Source organism: Monopterus albus, unplaced genomic scaffold (genome assembly GCF_001952655.1).
Source record: "Monopterus albus unplaced genomic scaffold, M_albus_1.0 scaffold220.1, whole genome shotgun sequence".
Classification (NCBI taxonomy): Eukaryota; Metazoa; Chordata; class Actinopteri; order Synbranchiformes; family Synbranchidae; genus Monopterus; species Monopterus albus.
Window position 1 is genome coordinate 357,409 of NW_018128100.1, and position 23,297 is coordinate 380,705.

Sequence of the window (23,297 nt, forward strand, 5' to 3'; positions counted from 1 at the left end):
AACCCAAGCGATCTTTTAAATATAACATTCGTTATCTTTGTTGGATCATTAGTTATATTTCCGACAGCACCTGAAGGCACCAGTGACGCCATCGCGCTGCGTTATTTAGTTTGTAAACTTCCCGAAGAAGCAGAGACGATGCTAGGTTGTAGCTAGCCGTTTGGTGATTAGAGTAATGGATTAAATCATCAAATATTTTAAGAAATATAAATGCCATTACATTAATACTGTCATTTGACAATTTACGTCACTAGTCATCTAATGTCAACGCGCCAGTGGGGAATTAATTCTGGTTTGTTTACAAGCTAAATTAGTGGCAGTGTCGGGGGCTATAAGGTAGCTAGCTAGCTAGCTAACGTTAGTAGCACTCATGATGGCTTCTAGTTACAACGCCAAAGACGAAGACGGAAATATCACCGTGTCCGGACCTGGTGGCGGGGCTTTGCGGAGCAAGAAGCCAGAAAACACCGCGTTTAAACAGCAGAGACTTCCCGCATGGCAGCCCATCCTCACCGCGGGCACAGTCCTACCTGCTTTCTTCGGCATCGGACTCTTCTTCATCCCCATCGGCATCGGCCTGTATGTAACGTCCAACAACATCAAGGAGTTGGAGGTAATGTTCTGGCATGTTAGGACCACTGGTCAAGACCAGAACGGTGGGAGTGATTGATTTCTAAATTACACATCAAGGTTATATTAACATATTCACAATGAAGCGAGCTACTCACACCAAACTCCCTTCAGACATTGACCTTTCACATCGGCAGGTTTCCCACATCTCCCGTTTATGATACAAGCATTTTGTGTAAGGCTGTGTCCATTTAAAGGTTCGGTTTAAATAAATTTCTTGTCTATACCCCATAAAAACACAACGGTGTTGTTTGTGTCAGATACATTGACTATTATGTTTTCATTTTCGCGTAGCATAGTGAACAACTGTGTTTTCTTTGGCATTTTCTTCATCATGGTTTTATATCGTCATTTTACACATATGTTAATTCACTGCGTGTCTCTCATGTACTTTTTTCTTCTACTGTGAATAATGTAAGTTTGTAAAGTACTGCATAGATTGTGCTTTAGTTCAAAAGTGTGCTTGCTGTCTGGCTCACAGATTGATTACACAGGATCTGACATGTCCAGTCCCTGCTTCAACTGCTCCCAGAGCTTTAGCTGGAACAGCACAAAGCCTTGCACCTGCACAATCCCCTTCCACCTGGACCAGCCATATGATGTAAGAACTGTGGGTTTAGAGATGTTCATCTTCAGAAAACGTCCCACACATACTCACAGGGCCGGTTTGATTGATTTGACCTTTATCTTGTCTTATTCAACAGAGTAATGTCTTCATGTATTACGGGCTGTCCAACTTTTACCAGAATCACCGTCGCTACGTTAAGTCAAGAGATGACAGCCAGCTGAATGGAGACAGCGGATCCCTCATGGTAGGGGTTACTTCAACACGACTGAGAGCACAGAGTACCACTGAACATGCAGTAGCAGGCAGTGGCGTACTTCAAATATTTGTCAGTGTGCATATAGGTCTGAATTGGGTTACAGAGGCTTTGCAGGACTTTTCAGACGTTTAAAAAAAACAACACACAATGAGAAGGAAAGTTTAGCATAGCAGGGGGTGAGTAATGCTTTGCAAATTACAGTGGAAAACCATGTGCTCAGCCTGACGGAAGGGGATTTGTTGGAAAAACCCTTCAGGGGTCTTTAATTATCCTGTTCAGAAAACTGAACTCAATCAAACTCCACAGTGCTAGAGAAAATGTGGCGGTCAGATGGTCCCATATATGGAAAAATGCCCAAGCAGCAGAGAGGCTCTTTAAATGCAAAGAAAGTATTACATGTATTAGAAGTGTTGAAGTGGAAAAAATGTGAATGTTTGGGTCAAAGGTAATCGGTCAGGTGGTCACCAGTACCACCTGTTCTGGCCCTGCCCAGTACTCGCCACATACTTTTTCTTTCTCGGCCATCCATGCTGCCATGTTGCAGTGCTGCTGACTGAGCTCACTTTGAGCAGCAGAGTAAGGATTGAGGCAGTGCTTGACTGAGGCTACGCAGTAAGCCTGTGGCTCTGACATCTGATTGGCTGCTGCCATAATCATGTGACACGGAAGACCATCTAAAATACGCCCGGGTTGGTTTTCACACATAAATTCAATGCCTAAACTCTCAGAAGTGAAAACAAATTGCACGTTTTGTATTAGCACAGTGGTATCGTGATGTTTAAAAAAGTATCGACTCCAAAATATCGACGGCGAGTATCGAAGTATTGATACCAGAGTATCAATACGCCCATCCCTATGGCCAAACCAAGTGTGGACTTTATGTGGTGCCGGCATTTTTTAAAAATGTAACTCATTGTTTTTGACAAGTCATGGATGTATATTGACTGTTGCGTCATGAAATTTAAAAAAATAACACATTGCCACAGCTGCATGAGGACATGAGATTTGTTTTTGTACATTTGTAGAGGAACATGGCAGCCGTAGCTTCAAATGCAACCAGCACATGGTGCCACTTATCTCTGGTCTCCCTCTCATCCTTATCATCCACAGAAACCCAGTAAGGAGTGTGAGCCTTATGCTTATTTTGAGAAGAAGCCCATCGCACCGTGCGGGGCCATCGCCAACAGCATGTTCAATGGTGAGCCTCCTTCCCGTTCTGCTCACCAGACACTTGCTCTTTAGTTCACTAAAGAATTGTTTCTCATCAACTGTCCTTGCTTTTCTTGCAGACACGTTGGAGCTGTTTTACAACAACCCCAACGGCACGAAGGTTAAAATCCCACTGACGTCTACAGGAATCGCCTGGTGGACAGACAAGCATGTAAAGTTCAGGAACCCCGGAGGCAGCAACCCAAACTTCACTGCGGTTTTCCAGGGTATCAGCAGCAGCTGTTGTTTACCTTTGTTTGGAGATGCTGACTGTAGTCACTGTAGTCAGACATTAGCTGGTCAGTGTTGTCCCTCACTGAGATGCTGGAGGTGAACATATGGTTTTACTCAACCAGCTTCAAGAAGTTATTGTACACGAGTTCAAAAACACATCAGACAGGAGTCATTCCAGTCGACATTTAGGATCAGTCACTGATCAGTAGCACTCCTTCACAGGTAACACTCGGATTCATCACTGTTGTTTCCTTCTATCTCAGGAACAGCGAAGCCAGTGAACTGGCGCCGGCCTGTCTACGAGCTGGACTCAGACCCGGAGAACAATGGCTTCATCAATGAGGACTTCATCGTGTGGATGAGAACTGCCGCCCTGCCGACCTTCCGCAAACTTTACCGCATCATCCAGAAGAAGGACGACCTGCTCCCAACTCTGCCCCGAGGAAGCTACACTCTGGAGGTTGTCTACAGTATCCTTCATGTGGAGTCACATCATGACTGTACACACGATACATAAAGCTGAAGTCAGGTTCATACACAGAACTGCAGAGTTTATGGAGAGAGACAGGAGGAAAGAAACAAAACAGAAAAGTAGAAAGTTGTTGTACAGGTGTCGACAAGCTGTGTCCAGTGCACAGTTGTATGATTGTGCTTCCTGAGGTCAGTTTGAGCTGTAAACACTGTTTCAGTCTTTGACTCGCCAAACCCAGATTATCCCGTTCGCAGCTTTGAGGGCCGCAAGCGAATGATCCTCAGCACCATCTCCTGGATGGGCGGCAAGAACCCGTTCCTGGGCATCGCCTACATCACCGTGGGCTCCGTCTGCTTCTTCCTGGGCGTCATCCTGCTGATCATCCACCACAAATACGGAAACCGCAGCAACAGCGCTGACATCTCCAGCTGAGAACTGCAGCCTAGCTCGCCTCTGCTGCGGCACTCTGTGACACATCGGTGCTCGTAAACTCTCATGAAGTGAACTTACCAGTTTTAGTATCCACATTAACTTCAATTAAATGTCAGTTGTTTTTTTTAAATCTCTTAACAGTGCCTAATTTTTTTATTGTTTTTGGGCCAAAGTGAATGGAAAAAATAGCCAAACAAGAGCAACCACATGTTGAGGCCTAACAGTTTTGACAGATATTCAGTCATGGCCACACGTAGCGTGATGTGATGTCTCTCAGCTTTACAGTCTAGGATGTACTAGGATGTACAGTCCAGGATGGAGATTAAATAAAACTTCCAGATGTGGAGAAGTCGTTTGTGCTCGAGCAGAGTCTGAGTTTCACTGTGAAACGGGAGTCTCCTCGTCGTTGTTTCTGGAAAGTTGCAAGTTTTAACAGCATATTACAGTTGCACAAAAATTAGGACCCCTAAACCGGAAAAGCCGAAAGTGACTTTCTATTTTCCAAAGACAAGATCAGAATTTTTTAGGCCTGTCTTACAGGAGCAGTTTGACATTTTGCAGAGAGCTGGAAGAGAAGATCACTCTCATGTCTGTACATTAAACATGAAGCTGCAACTGAAATATATCCAGTTCTTTAATGGACTTTAAAGGTCCTGGTACAGTAGGTAGGTGTTACCACAGCTGGCTGTTTTCAGCTTTGCTTTTAAAGAAAGTATAATTCACCAAATACAGTGGGTACGGAAAGTATTCAGACCCCCTTAAATTTTTCACTCTTTGTTATATTGCAGCCATATGCTAAAATCATTTAAGTTCATTTTTTTCCTCATTAATGTACACACAGCACCCCATATTGACAGAACAACACAGAATTGTTGACATTTTTGCAGATTTATTAAAAAAGAAAAACTGAAATATCACATGGTCATAAGTATTCAGACCCTTTGCTCAGTATTTAGTAGAAGCACTCTTGGTGTAAAGTATCGAGGCTGACAGCACAGTGTTACTGTAAGTCCCGAGTTGCATTCTGGGTAACAGATGTTGATGTGATCACAGCTGCTTGAGCAGCTCATTGTCATGCCTCTTTTTGTCTGTGACAAAGCTAAAATCCAGCTTTCACTGAGTTGCAGCACTTTTTAAAATGTGCTGAGCGAGTTTCACGTCAGAGGGATCACACACTGTTTAGAGCTGTACACATAACATGTTTAATTTTATTTGTATTTGAAAAACTTTAGGCTTATTTGTTTTAAAGCCAGTATTTGCACACCAGAGCTCAGACGTCTGAAGCAGTCACTGTCTGTGTAAATCTAATGCAAAAGTGTTTATGCACTGTTGCCTCGTCAATTGTTGTCATGTATACGCGGTACAAGTAGCTTATCATACAGTATGACGGTCGCTTTGTGTAAATTTAATGCAAAAGTGTTGATGCACTGTTGCCTCGTCATTTGTTGTCATGTATACGCAGTACAAGTAGCTTATCATACAGTATGACAGACCAGTAGGTGATGAAATGTTCGTCCGTCAGTATTTACGGAGTGTGAATGTAATGCACAAGTAGTTTTACACCCACATTCTGTGATTTTCAGAGGATTATGAGCTGAGATTATACATGAAGTTTGTCAGACAGATGCTGCACAATAGTGTGCTGAGCAAAAAATGTATTACTTCATTAACATAAATTGGTACCTTCAACTCTGAGAGGCACTCGGTTTGTTTTGATACTTCATCTGTGTTGCAGTTTTGTTTACAAAGAATAAATTTATCATTTGCTGTAAAAATAATGTTTATCTGTGACTTGTTTGATTGTTCCTTGCTTTGCTTTGAAGCAACAAAATAAAAAATGGTCAGTTTTATAGATCTTGTTTCTCTTGTATTTATTTTGTCCTCTGAATGTCATAAGGCACATTTATCAGCTCCAGTATAGTTGATGTATGATGGATCTAAGCAAGCTATTTATGAAAACAGAAGAGCACAAGATGCAAAGCAATAATTTATACTTAAGTGAAGTGCATAAAATAAGCTAAATAGAGGGCAGCAGAGCGCACAGCAGTCAGAAGTTAATGTCGACGAAGAAGAGAAAGCTCTTAACGGAAGTAGAATTTTCCGGTGTCCTTGTGGAAGAGGAAGGACTGTAGACGCGCTGTAAAGATGTACCGACATATACATGTAAGTCTGTTTTCGTTTAGTATGAATTCGAACCTGCCTCGTACCTTTGTTACTCGTCTTATTTGTCATATCTGTTTTTGTACATCACTCACGGGAATGAGAACCGCGGCTACATTTGTCTTCCACCTGCTAGCTAGGGGTCAAAGCTATGTGGAAGAGTTAGCATTAGCTTAGCTTCCGCATTAGTTTCACTTGTGTTTTCTCAATGCTAACCGGTTATATTGGATCATTTTAAAGACATTTGCTATAGATTTATTTGAAGCGGAGTCAACATGCTCTCCGCGTTCTTCTGCCTGTAATGACTTTGCTGGTTTCTGGATGTTTCCAGGCGCTCCAGCAGGTGGCGCGGCGGACCATCTCCAGTTCTGTCCGCCGTCAGTTGGACAACAAAGTCCAGAATAAGCAGAAGCTATTTCAGGTAAACCTACACTGAACTGTTTCAATATACATTTATAGAGTTCTACGAGATGACTTTTAAGAAATGTGTTATCTCCTCTCAGTATGGCCTAAGACAAGTCACATGTATATCACATATGACCCTCAAATGTGTCGTTGAAGTCTAATGGTAAACGCCTTTGTTATCATTAACATGCTTAAAACGAGTTTCTAGGCAGTCATAATAATTACTGTACATATCACAACTAGTGCAGTATCCGTAGACAGTACCAAGGCAAGGTCGTTGCAGACACGTCTGCAGCACTCGACCAGTTTGACATAATCTAAAGTGTGATTAATTCGGTTAATTGAAAAGTCTGTTGAAAGAAAATGAACCTGAAGCTTTTTGCTAATTTGTTAACGATTTCAGCCATTTTCAAGAAGAAATCTCAAACATTTCCTGGTTCGAGCTTCTCAAATGAATGGATTAGAGGATTCCTGGGATCAATGCTGAACAAGACTAGAAAAGTAGATCACAGATTCTAACGCAGCAGGATGTGGTGTCACTACTGACGTTCAGATGAACTCGTACCAGGCTGACAAAGTGTATTTTAGACTAAAAAGCTGGTTTTATGGCTGGTTTGCTCTCCTGTGAGGGTGTCGAGCTGCAGTAACCGACGCCGGCCTGCAGGGTGCAGCTGTTGCAAGTGAGACTCACACAGGCCCTCGGGGAGCGTTTTCTGTAGGTCACAGGAAAAACCAGACACAGGCTCTGAGTCATTGAAAGGACAGTTTTAAATCCCTAATGGTGGCACTGCTGCTAAGGCAAAAGAAAGCTGGATGAGACAAATCATCTCACTGTTCCGGTATTGATTCTTAAACCATCCAGTCGTCTTTGTACCTGTGATTTTTATTTTTTTTTCCCTCCCCAGTAAACTTGGTCGTCTCTGCTAAACGTCCTGTGCATACAGAGGATGTCGACTTTGTGGAACTTGAGTTACTGCAGCCTACACCAGCAGGTTCTTAGTGTGAACTTTACATCGTTTTATATTCAAGGAAACAACAACGTTGCTCACTTGTTGAATGTCGAAGAAATTTGAGTTCACAGGATAAATTCTGAGAAGCGCTTTATGCAATGTTTATCTGATGTATCTGAGTCAGCGGCCAGAATGAATGGATTCAGGGCTTTGTGAAACCGTATCCAGCCCTGTTGATGACTGAGACAAATTTCTAAAAGGTCAGTCTAGTTTTGTGAGTGCCATAGCACTGCCATGGTATCAGAGTTTTGGCTGTGAATTCCAAAGTAAAACTGGAGGAAATGGATCAGTTTATATATTGAGATCAATCTGTGGTTTGTTTGATGATTGGGCTGACACCCAGAAGGACGTCGATACTTTGTTCTTTTTTGACTTTTGTGTTTATTACTTTACTTTCCACTCTGCTCCACTGATGCGCGGTCGGAGGGCGTGACCGATGCTCTAGATTTTTCTGACTTTCAGTAAATCCACTAAGAAAAAACAATGTGTTCATCTCTGTGACCTCCTGACTGTCTGTAGTTCTCAGCTTCAAGCCAACAGCGGTCGGTGAGTCAGTGATGGTCTGGCCCTTTTTAGATCAGATTAGGTTCAACTTTGTCATGGCACATGTACAAGTACAAGGCAACGAAATACAGTTTAGTATCTAACCAGAAGTGTAACAGCACCAGCGCAGAGTGCACAGTATCTACGGTCTGTACAGTCAATTTACCAAGAGTTACATACAGTTGAGATTTACAGTAAGTTATACAAGGTAATATACAACAGACTATCGATTTTAAATTACAAATAATGGATAAAGTACATTAAGCTTATAAAACACTAGTGCAATGGAATGAAATGGTGCAGTGCATCTGGTCAAATGTTGGAGTTGTTAGTTGTTGTATCATCGTGGCCATGTCAGTGCTGCAGTACCTTTTTTGTTGCTGATGCAAGTTTCCCACCCTGTTTCTCACCTGCAGGAGGATAATGGGATACCGGTTCATTTAAAAGGAGGCGTATCTGACGCTCTGCTCTACAGAACAACCATGATGCTCACTGTTGTGGGTGAGTCTCTTCTTTGTTTGATTTAAAATATCTGTTCCTATGATTTAGTCATTTTGATTAATGAGCTAGAATCCAAAGGGTCAAAGAATAAATGTGCAGCTGAGCTCTAGAGTCGGGTTCAGAATCAGTGGGACTTTCAGTTGAGACTAAAGCTGCGTCCACATCCCAGCTGAATGATGTGTCCACAGCAGTGTGAACAGACCAGACCAGATGTCCTCAGACCAGATCTGGGCCACCTGCATATGTGCTTCTAGACCCGATTCCTCTCTGACTGTGCAAACGCCGTCAGAACGGTCAGATCCGAATCCATGTGGTCGTTTTAACGTCTCCTCCTCTGCACATACGGCCTGTCGTCATCATTTGGCGTTGGCCCCTCACAGACCAGTAACGATAAACATGGTGGGGACACACAGATCAGAGCTGAGCGTTAAGGCCTGGGATGTGGACGCAGCCATGGGAGAATGTGATATATTTTTACAGCCCAACAATCAACTGAGAATGTAACTGGTAGATGAATTTATAATAAAATGAATGTAATTGTTAGTTGCTGCTCTGGAAAACGGTGTCATTTTGTGAAAATGGTTGTTTTAATCCTCAAGTCAAACCACTTTTTCCTGTCCCTGCTAACTACTCGTGTGTTCTTTCAGGAGCGGGATATGTGGTGTACGAACTGGTGAAGGCGGCGTTCCCTCGGAACAAAACCTAGCTCAACTGCATCGGCTGTTTACTTCCATTTTAAAACTGGCCACCTCTTTCTGTATAAAAGCTGATGATACTCTGCCTGTGTTGGGCCGTGTGTTTCCTGTTATGATGGGATGTTTCATGTTCATGGGATCAATATTTATTTGAGTCGTTCTGATGACCAAAAGGATCAATAAAAAAATAATGCTTCTCATGACCAGTGTTTTTCTGTTACACTGACTAATGAAAATACAGTGTTTAGAAGGAGTGGGTATAAAATATGTTTGAGCAGAAATGGTTATTAATATGAGTTTAAAGTTAAATTCTGCATGTCAAAGATCCAGAGGCAGTGAACTGTGGAAACAATGACAGACGGCTCAGAGACCGATGCCAGTGCAGTTTGTTTACAGCTAATTTAAATAAATCAGTAGCAGCTTTGAGTGGTGTGTTCTTAAATGTTAGAGAAAGAAATGGACCGTAAAAATAAATGTTCTGCGTGTAAACAAGTTTTTCATGGTGTTTGTGTAAAAGCATGAAGTTTTCTGTGTGACTGTTCAGGTCCCCGTCACTAGAGGGCGACATTCTCATAAAATCCACTGATGTTTGTAAGGCCAGGATGAATTCTCCACAGTCTTCAAACATCACTGCTTTTTAACGACAGATGTAAATGATTATTGGTACGAACTTAGCTGATTCTGTGTAAACAATACAAAACAAAAACTCAAATGTCAAATAGCTCATGTTCATCTACTCGTGGTGTCTTGAGTAGGTTCTGCTGTGCTGTGGATGGAGACGGCCCCGGGCCTGTGCCCCTGTCAGCCCACTCCCATCGCACGTCAGTTAACACTTTGAGGTAATCAGATCAGCTGTTCCTCCACCTGCTGACACAGAGGAATCTGCTGTGGACGAGACAGGCCCCGGTACCTGCCACACAAAAGCTCATCTGATGATTTTGTCAATATTTATGTGAAGCTTAATTGATAACCAGCAGTGTATCTCGGGTATCCTGAGATTATGAAGATGAACCATTTTTGAGGACACTTTTGCAGATGTGTGATTTTTGTGGTATTGTAGCGTTTAGGATTTTGATATTTGGGGTTGGTCTACACCACTTTAACACATTGTGCTACTATTTTAGAGGCTACACTGAATTGTGGGGTTTTTGATTCACTTCAACACATTTTGAATTGTGACAACATACTGGGGAGGTTTGGGATTAGGGGAGTGTCATGTTAGGAACTGGGTTAGTGACCCTGAAACGTACTTTGGAAAATTATTTAAGTTATTGTACTCATTTTGTGGGTTCTACAACATGTGTGCAGGGTTTAGGGTAACTGACCATGCCCCTCCAATTTCAGGATTTGGGTCTATTGTAAGAACGTCAGTAGGTGTAAGGTGTGTTTTACTTTATTCCCATGTTCTGTAGAATTAACACTGTACAGACCAGGTATAGTTACGTTTTAACAGAACTTTATCTTCAGCTGATGCTTTCTTACTTGGGTTTATGAAACCCTGCTGAGGGCCACACAAGCGTCTGCTCCGTCCCTGAAAATCGGAATGGTGCATTAAAAAGGAAAAGATTGACTCGCGGTTTAGATTACTGGGCTGTGTCATATTTTCCCATTGATTCACGAAATGAAAAAGGGGGGTAGAAGCCTCCGCGTTTCCCTCCGTAAACCAGCTCCTCTCCGCTGTGTCCTTGCGGCGCAGACGCACAGAAGCCCTTCATCACCGGAAAGGAATGCAGAGAACTATGTAAAAGTTTCCGAGTGTTTGTTCGTGCGTGTGTCTCCCAGCGCTTTGAGAGGTTACACATCATTTTTCGGTCCGGCTGGATGTCGTAAGAGCTCGCGGCGGGGCAGGCAGAGCTGGGAGCAACCCCCTGTTAAGTAGCAGATAGTGTGGTGAGTCTGCCCACTTGGAAAGAGGTTCGCGGACGCGTCTGGGAACCAAAAACCCGCCGAGTTCTCTGACACCGGACCAGCTCATTGTCCCTTTTCCCAGGCTGGGGGTCTACAACAGAGATTAATCACTTGTGTTTTTATTTTTTCTAACCAAACCAAAGAGTTCCTGCAGTCTCCTCCATAGGTCAGTGAAGCATGGTTTTTATTTTTTATTTATTGCAGTTTAAAGTGATTTGTGTTCTAGGCAATACCGTGATGTATAGATAAAGTAGTTGCTTTAGAACAGTAGTAACTGTAGACTTTATTATCTCTAATATTCCAGTTACAATCACATTTTATTCGCAATCATTTTCAAAGACTTTAGGTTGTTTTTTACGCATTGTGCCGCGTAATTGCGCACGGCGTCCAGATCTGATACTCGGTTATTCTGAACTGTGGAAAGATTTTGTCTCTGCTGGAGTGGACCTACGTTATCAGCAGAGATATTAAATACTGCGCCGGACCTTTGCAGGTAAATGCACCAGAATGTAAGCTCAGGTTGTAAGCGGTAAAACGGAGTCAGCTGTAGAGTGAGAAGAGAGATTTGACTTTGTGCGCTTTAATTCAACTGGTTTTCCATTCAGTTTCTGCTTTCATTGGCTGTTAGAGGCTATAACATTGTGGATTTGGGGACATTAAAATGTGAAGCCTTTCATGCACTGGGAAGAAGCACAGAGACTGTGGAAGTGTGACTTTAAACATTCATGCCCCGACAGATACGTTTTCTCGTGGCTCTTAAGCATTAGGCAGGTGACTGAGAGCCGAGGGCCACGTTCAGGTAGTGTAATGGTCTGGTGAAGCCCTGAGGCTGCTCTGGGGCTGATCTTGAATCTTTAACCACCTCCTTCTTTCTTACAGCTTCATTCATGTGCTGCTGAGCCAGAGGAACTGAAGATGAAGAGCAGGCTGTGTTTGGCGGCGGCTGCCCTCCTGGCACTGCTGCTGTCCTCCACCCAGGCCCAGGACCAAGGTAAAGCTGCTGCTCCTCCTCCTCCTCTTCCTCCTCCTCCTCTCTGTGATCCAACACATCTGACTTTACCTCCTCTCACCTCTACTTTTTCCTCTGCAATGTGTAGCTGGATTTAGTCTGAATAAAAAAAATCACACAGCTAAAGCAAATGTGCGTGTTTGTGAATTGATTTGTTTGAAGATATTTGTCTTTTCAGCCTCGGTTTAACCTTTGATTGATGACTTTCCCCCCACTCCAGTAAATCCAGTTTCCACAAAGAATTGGCCAGATTTCCTTCTGAGAAGAAAAACAGTCTCAGCTTCAAATATCTGGCTTGAATTTTAGGACAGCCCCCCTCCCCCAAACCAGTAGCACTAAATGGTTTAAGTCATGACTGCAACTTACTCAGGGTAGTGATTTGGCCAAGACCTCATACTGCAGTAACATCTAGCCTCCAGTTAATAAATAACCCAAGAAAAACAGTTATATTGTTAGAAAAAGTTAATTATTTTGTTGTTCTCCCTAAAACAGAAAACCTATCAGCTGTCTGGTGCCTCTTTTATGACTTCAGTTTACTTCTCTCAGCCTAGAAAAACAGTGAAAGATCTGGAAAAAAAACGTATATTAAAAACAGAAATCAGGATAGCATCTATTTCTGCTTCCCATTAAGAAGGGAAATGTCAGATGGTTAGGAAGGGCATCTTCTCATCCTCAGGCAGATGTAGTTTGATCTTTTTTACACCAGGAGGGGCCCTTGCTCATAAACACCCACAGTCTTTGACTGTAGCCTGCATTTCTCCAGTTTCAAGAAAAAAAAGAGAAACCCCAGGCGACACACGGCCAAGTTTCCTCCCTACGTCTCTGCCCTTGATGGAACGGAAAGACAAAATATGAGTTTTATATTATTTCCAGAGGTTTTCAGAGAGCAGACAATCTGCTCCTCTGGATTTTCTCTCTGAATAATAAAAAGGGAGAAAGTGTGTGTTAAAACCTATTGGATCACAGGAAGAGAGTCTTCCTCGTCTCTCCTGCCAAGACAGCTTCTGACCTGCTGTAACCCCCTATAATGCCCCAGTGGGGGGGTCCTCACTGCCTTCCCAGGGGTCACGGCATCATAAAGGGGTCATACAGTATATAGTCTACCTTGAGGAATAGTTTGACAAGGCAGGGCCAGAATTAAAGGGTCAAACACCTTTAAAATAAGCAGACCAAAGAGGAAGTCCTCTCCCCTAAACAGTTACATTTAAGGTGAAAAATTACAAATAAAAGCAGTTTAGAGCAGAGCTCACAGTGAAGAAACCTTTCAAATCTGGACGTGAGTGTGGATGGTGTGTGTTCCCCTGGATTAAGAGCTGGCGTTTCGCGTAGCTTTTGGCTGCATTAAACCCATTTGGAAACAGAAGCAGCAGGCCGTGGCCTTTGAATTGATTCACCAGGTTGGTGGTTCCTCCATTTTTGATGTCCTGTAACACCTCCCGGTCAAGCTGTGGCCTTGAGTCTCGGCTTTACGACAATATTTTACAATGATATTCTTCACACCTGCACTAACAGACAAGCTGGTTGGTGGTCTAGAAAAAAAAGCTTAGATATTGTGGATCTGTAAACTCTAGCTAGATTATTCTGTTAGTTTTGTCATTTATACTCTGTTTGTAATTGGACCTACACTAAGTTACATGTTTCTGCAATATTTTAGAAGAATCTGTGCAACTGCAACAGTTCATGAATCTTCACAGGCTCTGGAGCTCAGATTACCTGCTGCACATGTCTGATGAAAATGTTTCTCCAGCATGAAAAAATGAACAGTTAGACATCCTGTCTTCACCTCTTTGTTACATGGAAAACCACTGTTTTGTGGTTTTGAAAGCATCAGACTCGCTCATAATAAGTATGGTAGTTACATTGTTTAGTTAATCTTGTCATCAAGTTACTTTAACTTAAGTTCTATTTATTTTAAACTTTTCTCTTAAATGTTTTGTAAATAAAATCTTTAATTCAAGCAAATGTAGCACAAGCCAGTAAAGCAGCAGTAAAGGTTTGTGCATTATAGTGAGCTAGACTTTTAGTCGCTGTAGATGTTGTTTCTGCGTTAGTCTGTGTTTTACTTCTCAACCCCAACCTGAAGAATATCATTTTAAAATATTTATTTTTAAATTACAATAATCCCTGGTCTCTCGTGTACATGGGAACTTTTTGTCCATTACTCCAAGTTGTTGAAAACAACTTTTCATGTACACATGCATGATCGTCCACGTCAGTCATCATAATTCACCTTTACCTTGTTTGCTGGTAACATCACACAAAAAAAACCCCAGTGGTTCTTAAATTACAATTCAGATCTTGAAAGGATTGCTGGAGTTTTAACTTGATGGTAAGTTGGTGATCTGGAGCTGAAATAGTTTAAGAACCTCTGGTGCAGATTTTGGAAATGTGAGCAGAAAAGATGTACACGTGTCTTCGCCGGCATCGTGTATTCTTTTATGAGGTTTGCAATGGAGACGATGAAAGCAATCAAATCAGCTCTTTATCCATTGTATAATCAATACTGGAGAGTTTGATCAGATCATTTCATTTTTGTTGTTTGTCAATTCAACAATGAGTTGGATTGAGGTCATGGACAGTCTGCGGGATATTAGCCAGTCCATGTTGCAGTTCGTTCACAGGGTGGGACATTTTTCTTTCTTTTTATTTATTCATGTATTTATTTTATTTTTATAAGTTGTTGGTGATTCCCAAAATAAAAAATCCTCTACCATTACATCACCAGCCAATGTACGGAAGCACAGAAAAGCATAATAATTTAAATGTTGTAAGCACCTACGTTATGAAATCTCTCCAATACTGAATACGTGCACTGCTGAGTTCAGAGCGCTGAAATCTAATCTTACTTTTAAAAACAATCTAGGTGTTAATTTATGTGTCCTCTTCTTTGAAAACCACATAAGATTCAGAGATTCCGATTGTCACACTTTCATTGTGGGTTCACACATTCAGTGTCCAATCTGTAAAAAAACTGAAATGAAGTTCCTCCAATTCAGATTCGGATCTAAAAGTCAAAATGTCTTAAGTCTTAATCTTCCCACCCTGTTTGAATGCGCTCAGCGGTAGTAAGGTAGTGTTGTGTTGTGTTGTGTTTGTTGTCTCACTGTGTTGTTGCTTGAGTTGTTGACTGTGACCGTCACCCACACATGGTCACACTGCTCAAACTGAGGTCATTTCTTCTCCAAAATGGCTTCCCTCACATCTGTAGTTTAGTTTGTCTTGTGTCGTTTGCTCCAACAGTGAACCTGTCCCACTTCACCCTGGAAGTGTTGACTGTTGGGAAAAGGCTTTTACATTCAGCATTGCAATACATTTTCATCCTGAAGCTGCAAGTTTAACTGTGTTGGTGGTTTCTCTTCACAGTTGACCCCCCATCAGATTTGAGGTTTAAGATTTTAAATGAGAGCACAGTGCAAATGATCTGGAGTAGACCACAGTCGAGGATACAGGGCTACAGAATACAAGTGACCTCAGACACAGGTAGGTGCTCAATGAACCTGCGAGTTCTAACCTGCAGAAGCCGTAACATTACAACTGTCATAAACACTCTAACTAACACATCACTCTGTCTGACAAGATAGGACACGCCCTGCAATTATCTGAAGACTTCTGCAGACATGTTTAGCTCTGAATAAAAAATAAAAAGAGAGAGAGAGAAAAACATTATGGACAAGTGTAATCATCAACTGGTCGTGTTGCTACTTGCTAACACCTCAATGAGAAATTATCAGTGTTAACAGCTGAGATGGTTTTTAAAATGACAGCCAGGAGCAGTATCAGCTGTCTTAAAACTTAACTAAAAATAACTTTAACACAAGAATCCATTAAAGCTTGAGAATCTGCTGCAAAGTCTGTGATGCTATCAGTGGTACCTTTCTGAATCTGCATACGTTTGACTGGTTTTGATTTGCAAAAGTTGGATTTGTACTGATCTCACCCAGCTAAGGCTAACTTTTAGAAAGAGAACTATCCCACTGTGTTTGACTGCTTACTTTACACAGCATCATCATCATCATCATCATACACAATAGGCATCAGGAAAATAGTACAGCCAACACATCAACACATGTATCCCTTAAAAACCCTGAGTACTGGAAGCCAAGGCATTTTAAATACTAACTCTGCACTTGATTAGATGTAAGGGTTAAAATGATGTGCTTTGATCCAGTAATGTGGAAGGTTTTCATTAAATTGAACGGTACTGTTATGTGTTTACATGTCTCCTCCAGTCCTCAGGTACATGTTCAGAAATGTTTTTTTCTGAAGCCCTACTTTGACTCTTGGAGAAATGAAGTAATGTAATTACTAATGGCTTCCCTCTGACTTTGTGCATTCTTGTAGAAGAACCAGCAAAAGAATTTACTCTGCCTGCATCTGCTACTAAGACCTCCATCTCAGGCCTAAGTCCAGATGTGGATTATGTTGTAACGATATCTGCGTACGTAGGATCAGAAGAGAGTCTGCCCATGTCCGGCCTGATCACAAGTGAGTCACCGTGTCCCTGGGTGTGTATGGGTGTAAATTAGCGCTAGACATCCAGCCAGATGCTAGTAAAGTTTGTCTGCAGCTGGTTGGTTTTGGCACGAAATGACAGCCCGTTTTTTTGGTTTGCTCTTTGATTTTGTTTTACAGTACGGCTCAGAATGAGTAACGCTCTTCAACCAAATACATGTAGTTACACTGAAATAGCAATTTTCACTTTTCACCGCGGGTTTGTTTAACGGCCGTGCTGGAGCTTTTGATCCTATCACACGATCTTCAGCAGCAGATTTGTTATGGCACTGTAAATGCTCAAATATCCACTTCTATTTTTAGCACTTTAATGACTTTTTGTTGAAAGTTGGAAACCACTGTTGACAAAAAATGTTTTACCACGAGCTCTACTGAAAATGGGTTAAACTGTTTGTTTGCAAAAAGTCTGAAAGCCTGACTGGACAGATTTTAGTAATCGGGGCAAAATCCAGCTGTTTCCAGGTGTGAAGGAATATTGGGATTTTTAGCCAAATGGATAGAAAGTAGTGAAAAAATTTCTAATCAAGTCATCAATCATGTATAAACTACTGAAAAGTTACACAATGGTTTTAGTGCTGAAATGGTTTCTCACCTGCTGTTTCCAAGGTGTGAACCTCAGTATTTAAAGCAGCTAGTGAATTTGTCAAGACAAAATAAAGTAGATGATAAGACAGTAAAGATGAAACTTTATTGTTCACAACATGGAACACAGTTTTCGGCCTCATCGCTGACGACACACATTCAAAAGCAACACGAGACTGAAGACAGACATGAGAAGCAAGACATCAACAAGACAAACATTAAAATAATAAAACACTACTGAGTTGAAGAAGATGGGTCACAAGGAAATAAAAATGTTGGGTTTTGTTACATAAAATTAGGTTTAGTTTCTCTTTGTCTTCAGCTTTTTGAATACTAGTTCTGCTTGTTTGTAAGTTGACATTGCTTAATTTGAAATGGGCACAAGCCAAAATGGATGGGAACGACCGAGTTATCTGGTAAAAGAGGCAATAAATTCAGTCTTTCAACTGCAGATATAATAAGTTGAGTAGTTGCAGCAGGTTAAATGACACCAAAGTCCAGTAAAAGCCAAAGCCCCCTTTGACATTATACTGTATATAGCAGTGACTCAGCTTTCCAGCTGTGAGTGAGGTCTTCACTCATGTCATGGCAGCAGTTTGATGAGGACACCTGCTTGGCACCACCTCATACACTGAAGGTCTGGCAAACCCTCCAAGCTTTTGAGATTCCCTGGATATCTGTCAGAAACAATGATGTCAACCTGATAATTTTGTCATTTGGGAGCTCATTTTGCAAGTTCGTTGTAGCTACGAGGATGAATTGTTGCACAAGAAGCCCTCACACAAGAGAATACATTTCATTTGTTGAAGAGAAACAGTGTTAGCTGCTGAAAAGAAATAGTTCATAACATCACAATATATGAAGATTTAGGGTTTCTCGAGGATACTAGAATTGATTGTCTGAATTGTCTTTAATTTTTATGTGACTTTATGTGATTGTATTATTGTCTTTCAGTTGAGTCCAGTGTCAGAGGACCTTCCAGGAAGCCAGACCCTTCAGATTCTGTCAGTGAGTCCTTTTGTTCATTTATTTTAGTTTGGCCAGGGGTTTCACTTCCTTCCCATTTAGCTCGCTGCCATACCTCCTCAACTTTTCCACTTTTTATTTTTGAGTTTTCTTCCTCACTGTTGGGTGATGTCCATCAGCATGAGCTCAGCGCTGAAGGGAGGCTAATATCACACAACACCCCATTGTATAGCAGTACTCAAAATTAGGCCCCATAAATCTCTGAAGTATTCGAGGATCCGTTTATTCTCCTGCCAGCTAATTATGCCAGTGTGAAGGAAGCTGCACATGCTCATTGCTGGGGTTGTCGCTGGGGCTGGAGGCTGCTGTTGGAGCTGGGGGGGGTGGGTGAGCGGAGAGGAATCCAGCCCTGAAGTGCTGAAAGATGTGGAAACCATTACAGATGTTGATTTACAAGAAGGCTGCTGCTGCTGCTGCCTCCCTGGCCCCGTTATGCAGATGATGATGAGCTTGTGTTGATCTTTCCTTCTTTACATGAGAAGAAAATCATGAGGAAACTCCCAGAAAGCAGGGCAGGGCAGAGAGTCTCTATACTGTTCACCTACACTACAGCATTTGAAGTAATTAGGTCAAAACACATGTTTGCTTTGGGCAAAACTGGCAAACCTTTGTTTTAAGTAAAGCAAAGTTGTAACAAAGAGTAGAGTAAAATATTGCATTAATAGGATTAAAAAGTCATATTAACAACTTTCATAGAATCGTGGTAACATAACATTTAGTGCTTCTTGAAAATCCTGGAACCTTTTTTTCCCAGAATGCTCTGCCAGTGCCATCGCTGATGTGGTGTTCTTGGTGGACGGCTCCTGGAGTGTGGGCAGACTGAACTTCAAACACATCCGCAACTTTATCTCTGCGGTGGCCAGCGCCTTTCAGATCGGTGAGGACAAAGCCCGAGTTGGTGTGGTTCAGTACAGCGGTGACACCCGAACCGAATTCAACCTGAACGAACACCTGACACGCCCGGCGCTGCTGCGGGCCATCGGCTCACTGCCGTACAAAGGAGGCAGCACCATGACAGGTATTAATGTCATTTATCTATTTTCACTTCAGTTTAGTATCAGTTATATTTTAGTGGGTTCAGTATTAGATTTTTTAATAACTGAAATGTATCATTTTATAAATATTAGCTTTTTCATCTGTGTGCATTTCAAAAGTGAATAATTTGACCCACATGATTTCATAATAACAAATGAATAGGTGTAAAGCTTGTATAACGTTCTCCTTACTAGCAATTAGAGTTAGGAGGTGATAATATACCCCTGCACCATGTAAGCAGCCACTTTCTGGCCATGCATCATACAAAACTTAATTCCATTTCAATTCATCTGTCTCAGAAGGGCTTGGCTTCTTTTTGACTAAAGTCAACAACAATCCTGTCGTGAAATTTCTAGGTGATGCCCTGAACTACCTCCTGACAAACACTTTCACTGAGGTGGCCGGTGCCAGGAGGGGTTTTCCCAAAATGCTGGTGATCATCACAGATGGGAAATCTGAAGATCCAGTGGAAAGTTATGCCAGGCAGCTGAGGAGCAGGGGTGTGGAGATCTTTGTCCTTGGTACGTAGCCAAAACAAGTTTATCACATTGTACATCTTACTTTCCATCACAATCTAATGTTTTTACTTGTTGTTTATATCAGCGCTGTGAGGACAAGGTTAAATTCCTGCATCGTTAACATTTCAAGCAAGTGAGAGCACGTTTCACGTATGTTTTCGCCTGGGCTTCTCTGTCAGACTTTCCACATTCTTATGGAGAAACAGAAGATTAGGGTTATTAAATCACAAAACAGCTAATCACTGTAGAACATTTCTTAGTGAGACTTAAATATGTTCCCAGTTTTTGCAGGAGCAGCTGGTAACTTGCAGGAGCAACCCTGTAAATGTCCACTTGTCCTATAAAAAGAAAATAAAAAGACTCCTCCTCAGCTCAGCCATGGAGTTTCTGGAGGTTATCCAGGCTTTAAGAGGATTTTAAAAGGTTGAGGGTGGTAGGGTTTTCTGAAACCACACAAGAGTTTGGCTTCCTTTCAGCTGAAGCTTCACATTTCTGCAGAGCAACGGTGATATGTGGTTTGTCAAGTGAAACCCTTTGAACTTTGGGCAAAATAAATACTGTATATTGTTAGTGAGTCAGAGAAGATGAGATGCTGTATGTCTCTAATGTGTTGAGATCTTCAGTAAAAACAGTAAAGCACTGATCAGCAACACTCTTACATGCAAGTCAGAGTCCTGCAGTTAAACAGTGCAAATCCACCAACATATTAAAAGTAAAATGACAAATGAGTGTAGAAGAGGCATCTCCAGTTTGGGGTATTTTCATGTTTCTGGATTAGGTAATGAGGGAAAGAAGCAAGAGAAGGACAGAAGGAAAGAAATCATTTCAGATGAAAAGTGGGGATGAATGAAAGAAACAAGAAGAGAGACAGGGAGGAAGTCGGGTTAAAGGAAGGAAACAAGGAAAAATGAAAATTTCATGGTCATTGGACACAGCTTCACATTCAATTCAGTGAAAAATTTTGTCCAAAGTTTTGACTGGTGGTGTAGTTGCATCAAAAGCTCAGTATTTCCTTCTAAAATATAGTTCTGGAAAATGGAAATACTGGAGTAAAGCACCCCGCTGTCGATCAGACTAGATCCTGTGAGGGTCTAACAGTGTCAGTGTTAGAGGAAAAGGACTGTAAAAGTCAGCACTGTTAAATCCAACCAGTTTCATATTTGCTGTCAGACTTTCCAACCAGAGTAGAATTAAAAGGTTGGGGCTTGGCGTTTTTCGTTGTTGACCGATGGTGAATCCAGCTGGAGAACCTTTAATATGCTAAGTTGGAAAACAAGTGCTTCACTTCATGGCTTTATAGATTGCTCATTTCATCCAGTGTTTATAGACCTGGAGCAAATACACACTTCACTGACTCAGTAATCCCCACACAATACCACTGACTTTACAAGGATGGCTATGAATTCAGTGGTGTCGCCTCTCAGCTCAGAACAAAGCAACATCCCCTACACTGTGCATTTGCACAACTTTGATGTTTTATTGTTTTTGGTTTATGTTAGGTTTGCACGAGGCTGATGAAGAGGAGCTGAAGCTAATGGCCTCCACCCCTTACACCAGTCACATCTATTATGTTGCCAACTTTGACTTGATCAAGAATGTGCAGAAAGAGCTCATTACCCAGGTGTGTGCTGGCGTTGACGATCAACTCACCTCACTTGTCAGCGGAGAAGAAGGTGAGCTGTAGTTTCCCATCTCTGAAGCTTGTCATACTCGATTGAGACAAACGTATGTGCACATGTATTGCTTGAGTTTCACATAAGTGTATAACTCTGATTCAGTCATCGAGCCAGCCTCTGACCTTCGAGTCCTGGAGGTAGCTTCAAAGTCCATGCGGGTGAGCTGGGACGCCTCCATCGGGGACATTTCCGGATACAAGGTGCAGATGACCCCCATGATGACTGGCAGCAGGCAGCAGGAGCTGTACCTGGTCCCAACTCAGACCTCGGTGGTGGTTAGAGACCTCACCCCAGATACAGAGTACCAGGTCAGCGTGTTTGCTCTGAAAGGCCTGATGCCCAGTGAGCCCATTATGGTCATGCAGAAGACGGAGCCAGTTAAAGTGTCAGTGGGTGAGTCCAGCATAGTGATTTTACATTTCCCCTACAGGTTCATTTGTATTATTAATACATTTTAGATACAGTAGAGGTTTCAAGTTGTAGCTACCACTGTCAAGGTGAATTACAGCATGGAAGGTCAAATTTCGACCTTCTTGTTGCTATATAACTCCAAAATAACTGTGCATTGTGCTGTTTGCTTTTCCTTGCAGAATGCTCTCTTGACGTGGATGTTCAAGCCGATGTTGTCCTTCTGGTGGACGGTTCCTACAGCATTGGTCTGGCCAACTTTGCGAAAGTAAAAGCTTTCCTGGAGGTGCTGGTGAACACTTTTGACATCGGGCCCAGTAAGGTTCAGATTAGCTTGGTCCAGTACAGCAGGGATCCCCACCCTGAGTTCTACCTGAATACTCACCATGACCTGAACGCCGTGGTCAAGGCTGTGAGGACGTTCCCATACAGAGGCGGCTCCACCAACACCGGCAAGGCCATGGCGTATGTGAGGGAGAGGATCTTCCATACTGCCAGAGGGGCTCGCACCAATGTTCCCAGGGTTACCATCCTCATCACTGATGGGAAGTCGTCTGACGCCTTCCACGAGCCGGCCACCAGGCTGAGAAATGCTGACGTTGAGATTTTCGCAGTGGGCGTTAAAGATGCTGTACGAAGTGAGCTGGAGGCCATTGCCAATACGCCTGTGGAGACCCATGTGTACACCGTGGAGGACTTTGATGCCTTCCAGAGGATTTCCAAAGAACTTACACAGTCCATCTGCCTGAGGATTGAGCAGGAACATCGCAACATCTTCCAGAGACGTAAGTAAGATTCCTTTAGTCCTCTGTGCTGATGACACTGTGCTTTGTTCTGAACAATCTGTTGTTTTTTTAGGGTTGTATTCTGCTGTTTGATTCTGGTTCTTATCAAATCTTGTTCTGGTGTTTAGTTTATTAGTAGTGTAAGAAAATAGGCCCAAGGTTGACATCCTACTTTTCACCAGATCCCAGGTGCTATTAATAGTCATTCATTATAAAGAACAAGGAATTTTGTGGTTCTCTTTGGTAAAAATGTAAGAGGAATGCTGGCAGTTTCTCACCTTTTTTCACTCATGCTGGGACCTAGTTTTAGCTGCAGGGGTGGAAATTCTGAATCATTTTGGTGGTTTGAATAGTTTCAGTCAGTTGACTTTAAAGATTTGTGGTCACAGTGTAGTTTGTGAAGGTGTAGTACCTATGTATACTATAATACCTATTATAGCTATTGTGGGCAGTGGTGGCCTACAGGTCAGAGAAGAGTCTTGTGGATGCAAGGTTGCTCATTACAACTCATTCGATAATTGTGGATGATGGTGTTGCTTCTGACTGTCATCAGTTTAGTCTGTGGCTTTAAGAAAGTTCACTCAGTAGTCGGTCTGACCAGTACTAGACCAGCACTGCTGCTGTTTCAGCAGCTTTCAGACATAATCAGAATCAGAATCAGCTTTATTGGCCAGGTGTGTCAGACACACGAGGAATTTGACTCTGGTACAGTGGCTCTCAGGA

General features: G+C 42.2%; 3 protein-coding genes across 3 annotated transcripts in view; all 3 read left to right on the forward strand.

Moving 5' to 3' along the window:
- The first annotated feature begins 84 nt into the window (after positions 1-84).
- LOC109971315 (cell cycle control protein 50A-like) lies at positions 85-4,163 on the forward strand. Its single transcript, XM_020619467.1, has 7 exons — positions 85-613; positions 1,112-1,231; positions 1,335-1,442; positions 2,565-2,652; positions 2,744-2,890; positions 3,161-3,367; positions 3,608-4,163. The coding sequence occupies exons 1-7, from the start codon at positions 371-373 to the stop codon at positions 3,799-3,801; spliced, it is 1,107 nt and encodes a 368-aa protein (XP_020475123.1). The 5' UTR covers positions 85-370; the 3' UTR covers positions 3,802-4,163.
- Positions 4,164-5,854: 1,691 nt separating this feature from the next.
- Positions 5,855-9,318, forward strand: cox7a2b (cytochrome c oxidase subunit 7A2b). Its single transcript, XM_020619450.1, has 4 exons — positions 5,855-5,964; positions 6,293-6,382; positions 8,336-8,420; positions 9,068-9,318. The coding sequence occupies exons 1-4, from the start codon at positions 5,947-5,949 to the stop codon at positions 9,124-9,126; spliced, it is 252 nt and encodes an 83-aa protein (XP_020475106.1). The 5' UTR covers positions 5,855-5,946; the 3' UTR covers positions 9,127-9,318.
- Positions 9,319-10,868: 1,550 nt separating this feature from the next.
- The window catches only part of col12a1b (collagen, type XII, alpha 1b), a 112,728-nt gene continuing 100,299 nt past the window's right edge, over positions 10,869-23,297 (forward strand). The window contains exons 1-10 of the mRNA XM_020619462.1: positions 10,869-11,189; positions 11,903-12,014; positions 15,396-15,512; positions 16,374-16,517; positions 18,081-18,134; positions 18,907-19,170; positions 19,544-19,708; positions 21,205-21,378; positions 21,484-21,774; positions 21,972-22,574. Coding sequence (XP_020475118.1) covers positions 11,939-12,014; positions 15,396-15,512; positions 16,374-16,517; positions 18,081-18,134; positions 18,907-19,170; positions 19,544-19,708; positions 21,205-21,378; positions 21,484-21,774; positions 21,972-22,574 — 1,888 coding nt within the window. The 5' untranslated portion in view covers positions 10,869-11,189; positions 11,903-11,938. The remainder of the gene's footprint in view (positions 11,190-11,902; positions 12,015-15,395; positions 15,513-16,373; positions 16,518-18,080; positions 18,135-18,906; positions 19,171-19,543; positions 19,709-21,204; positions 21,379-21,483; positions 21,775-21,971; positions 22,575-23,297) is intronic.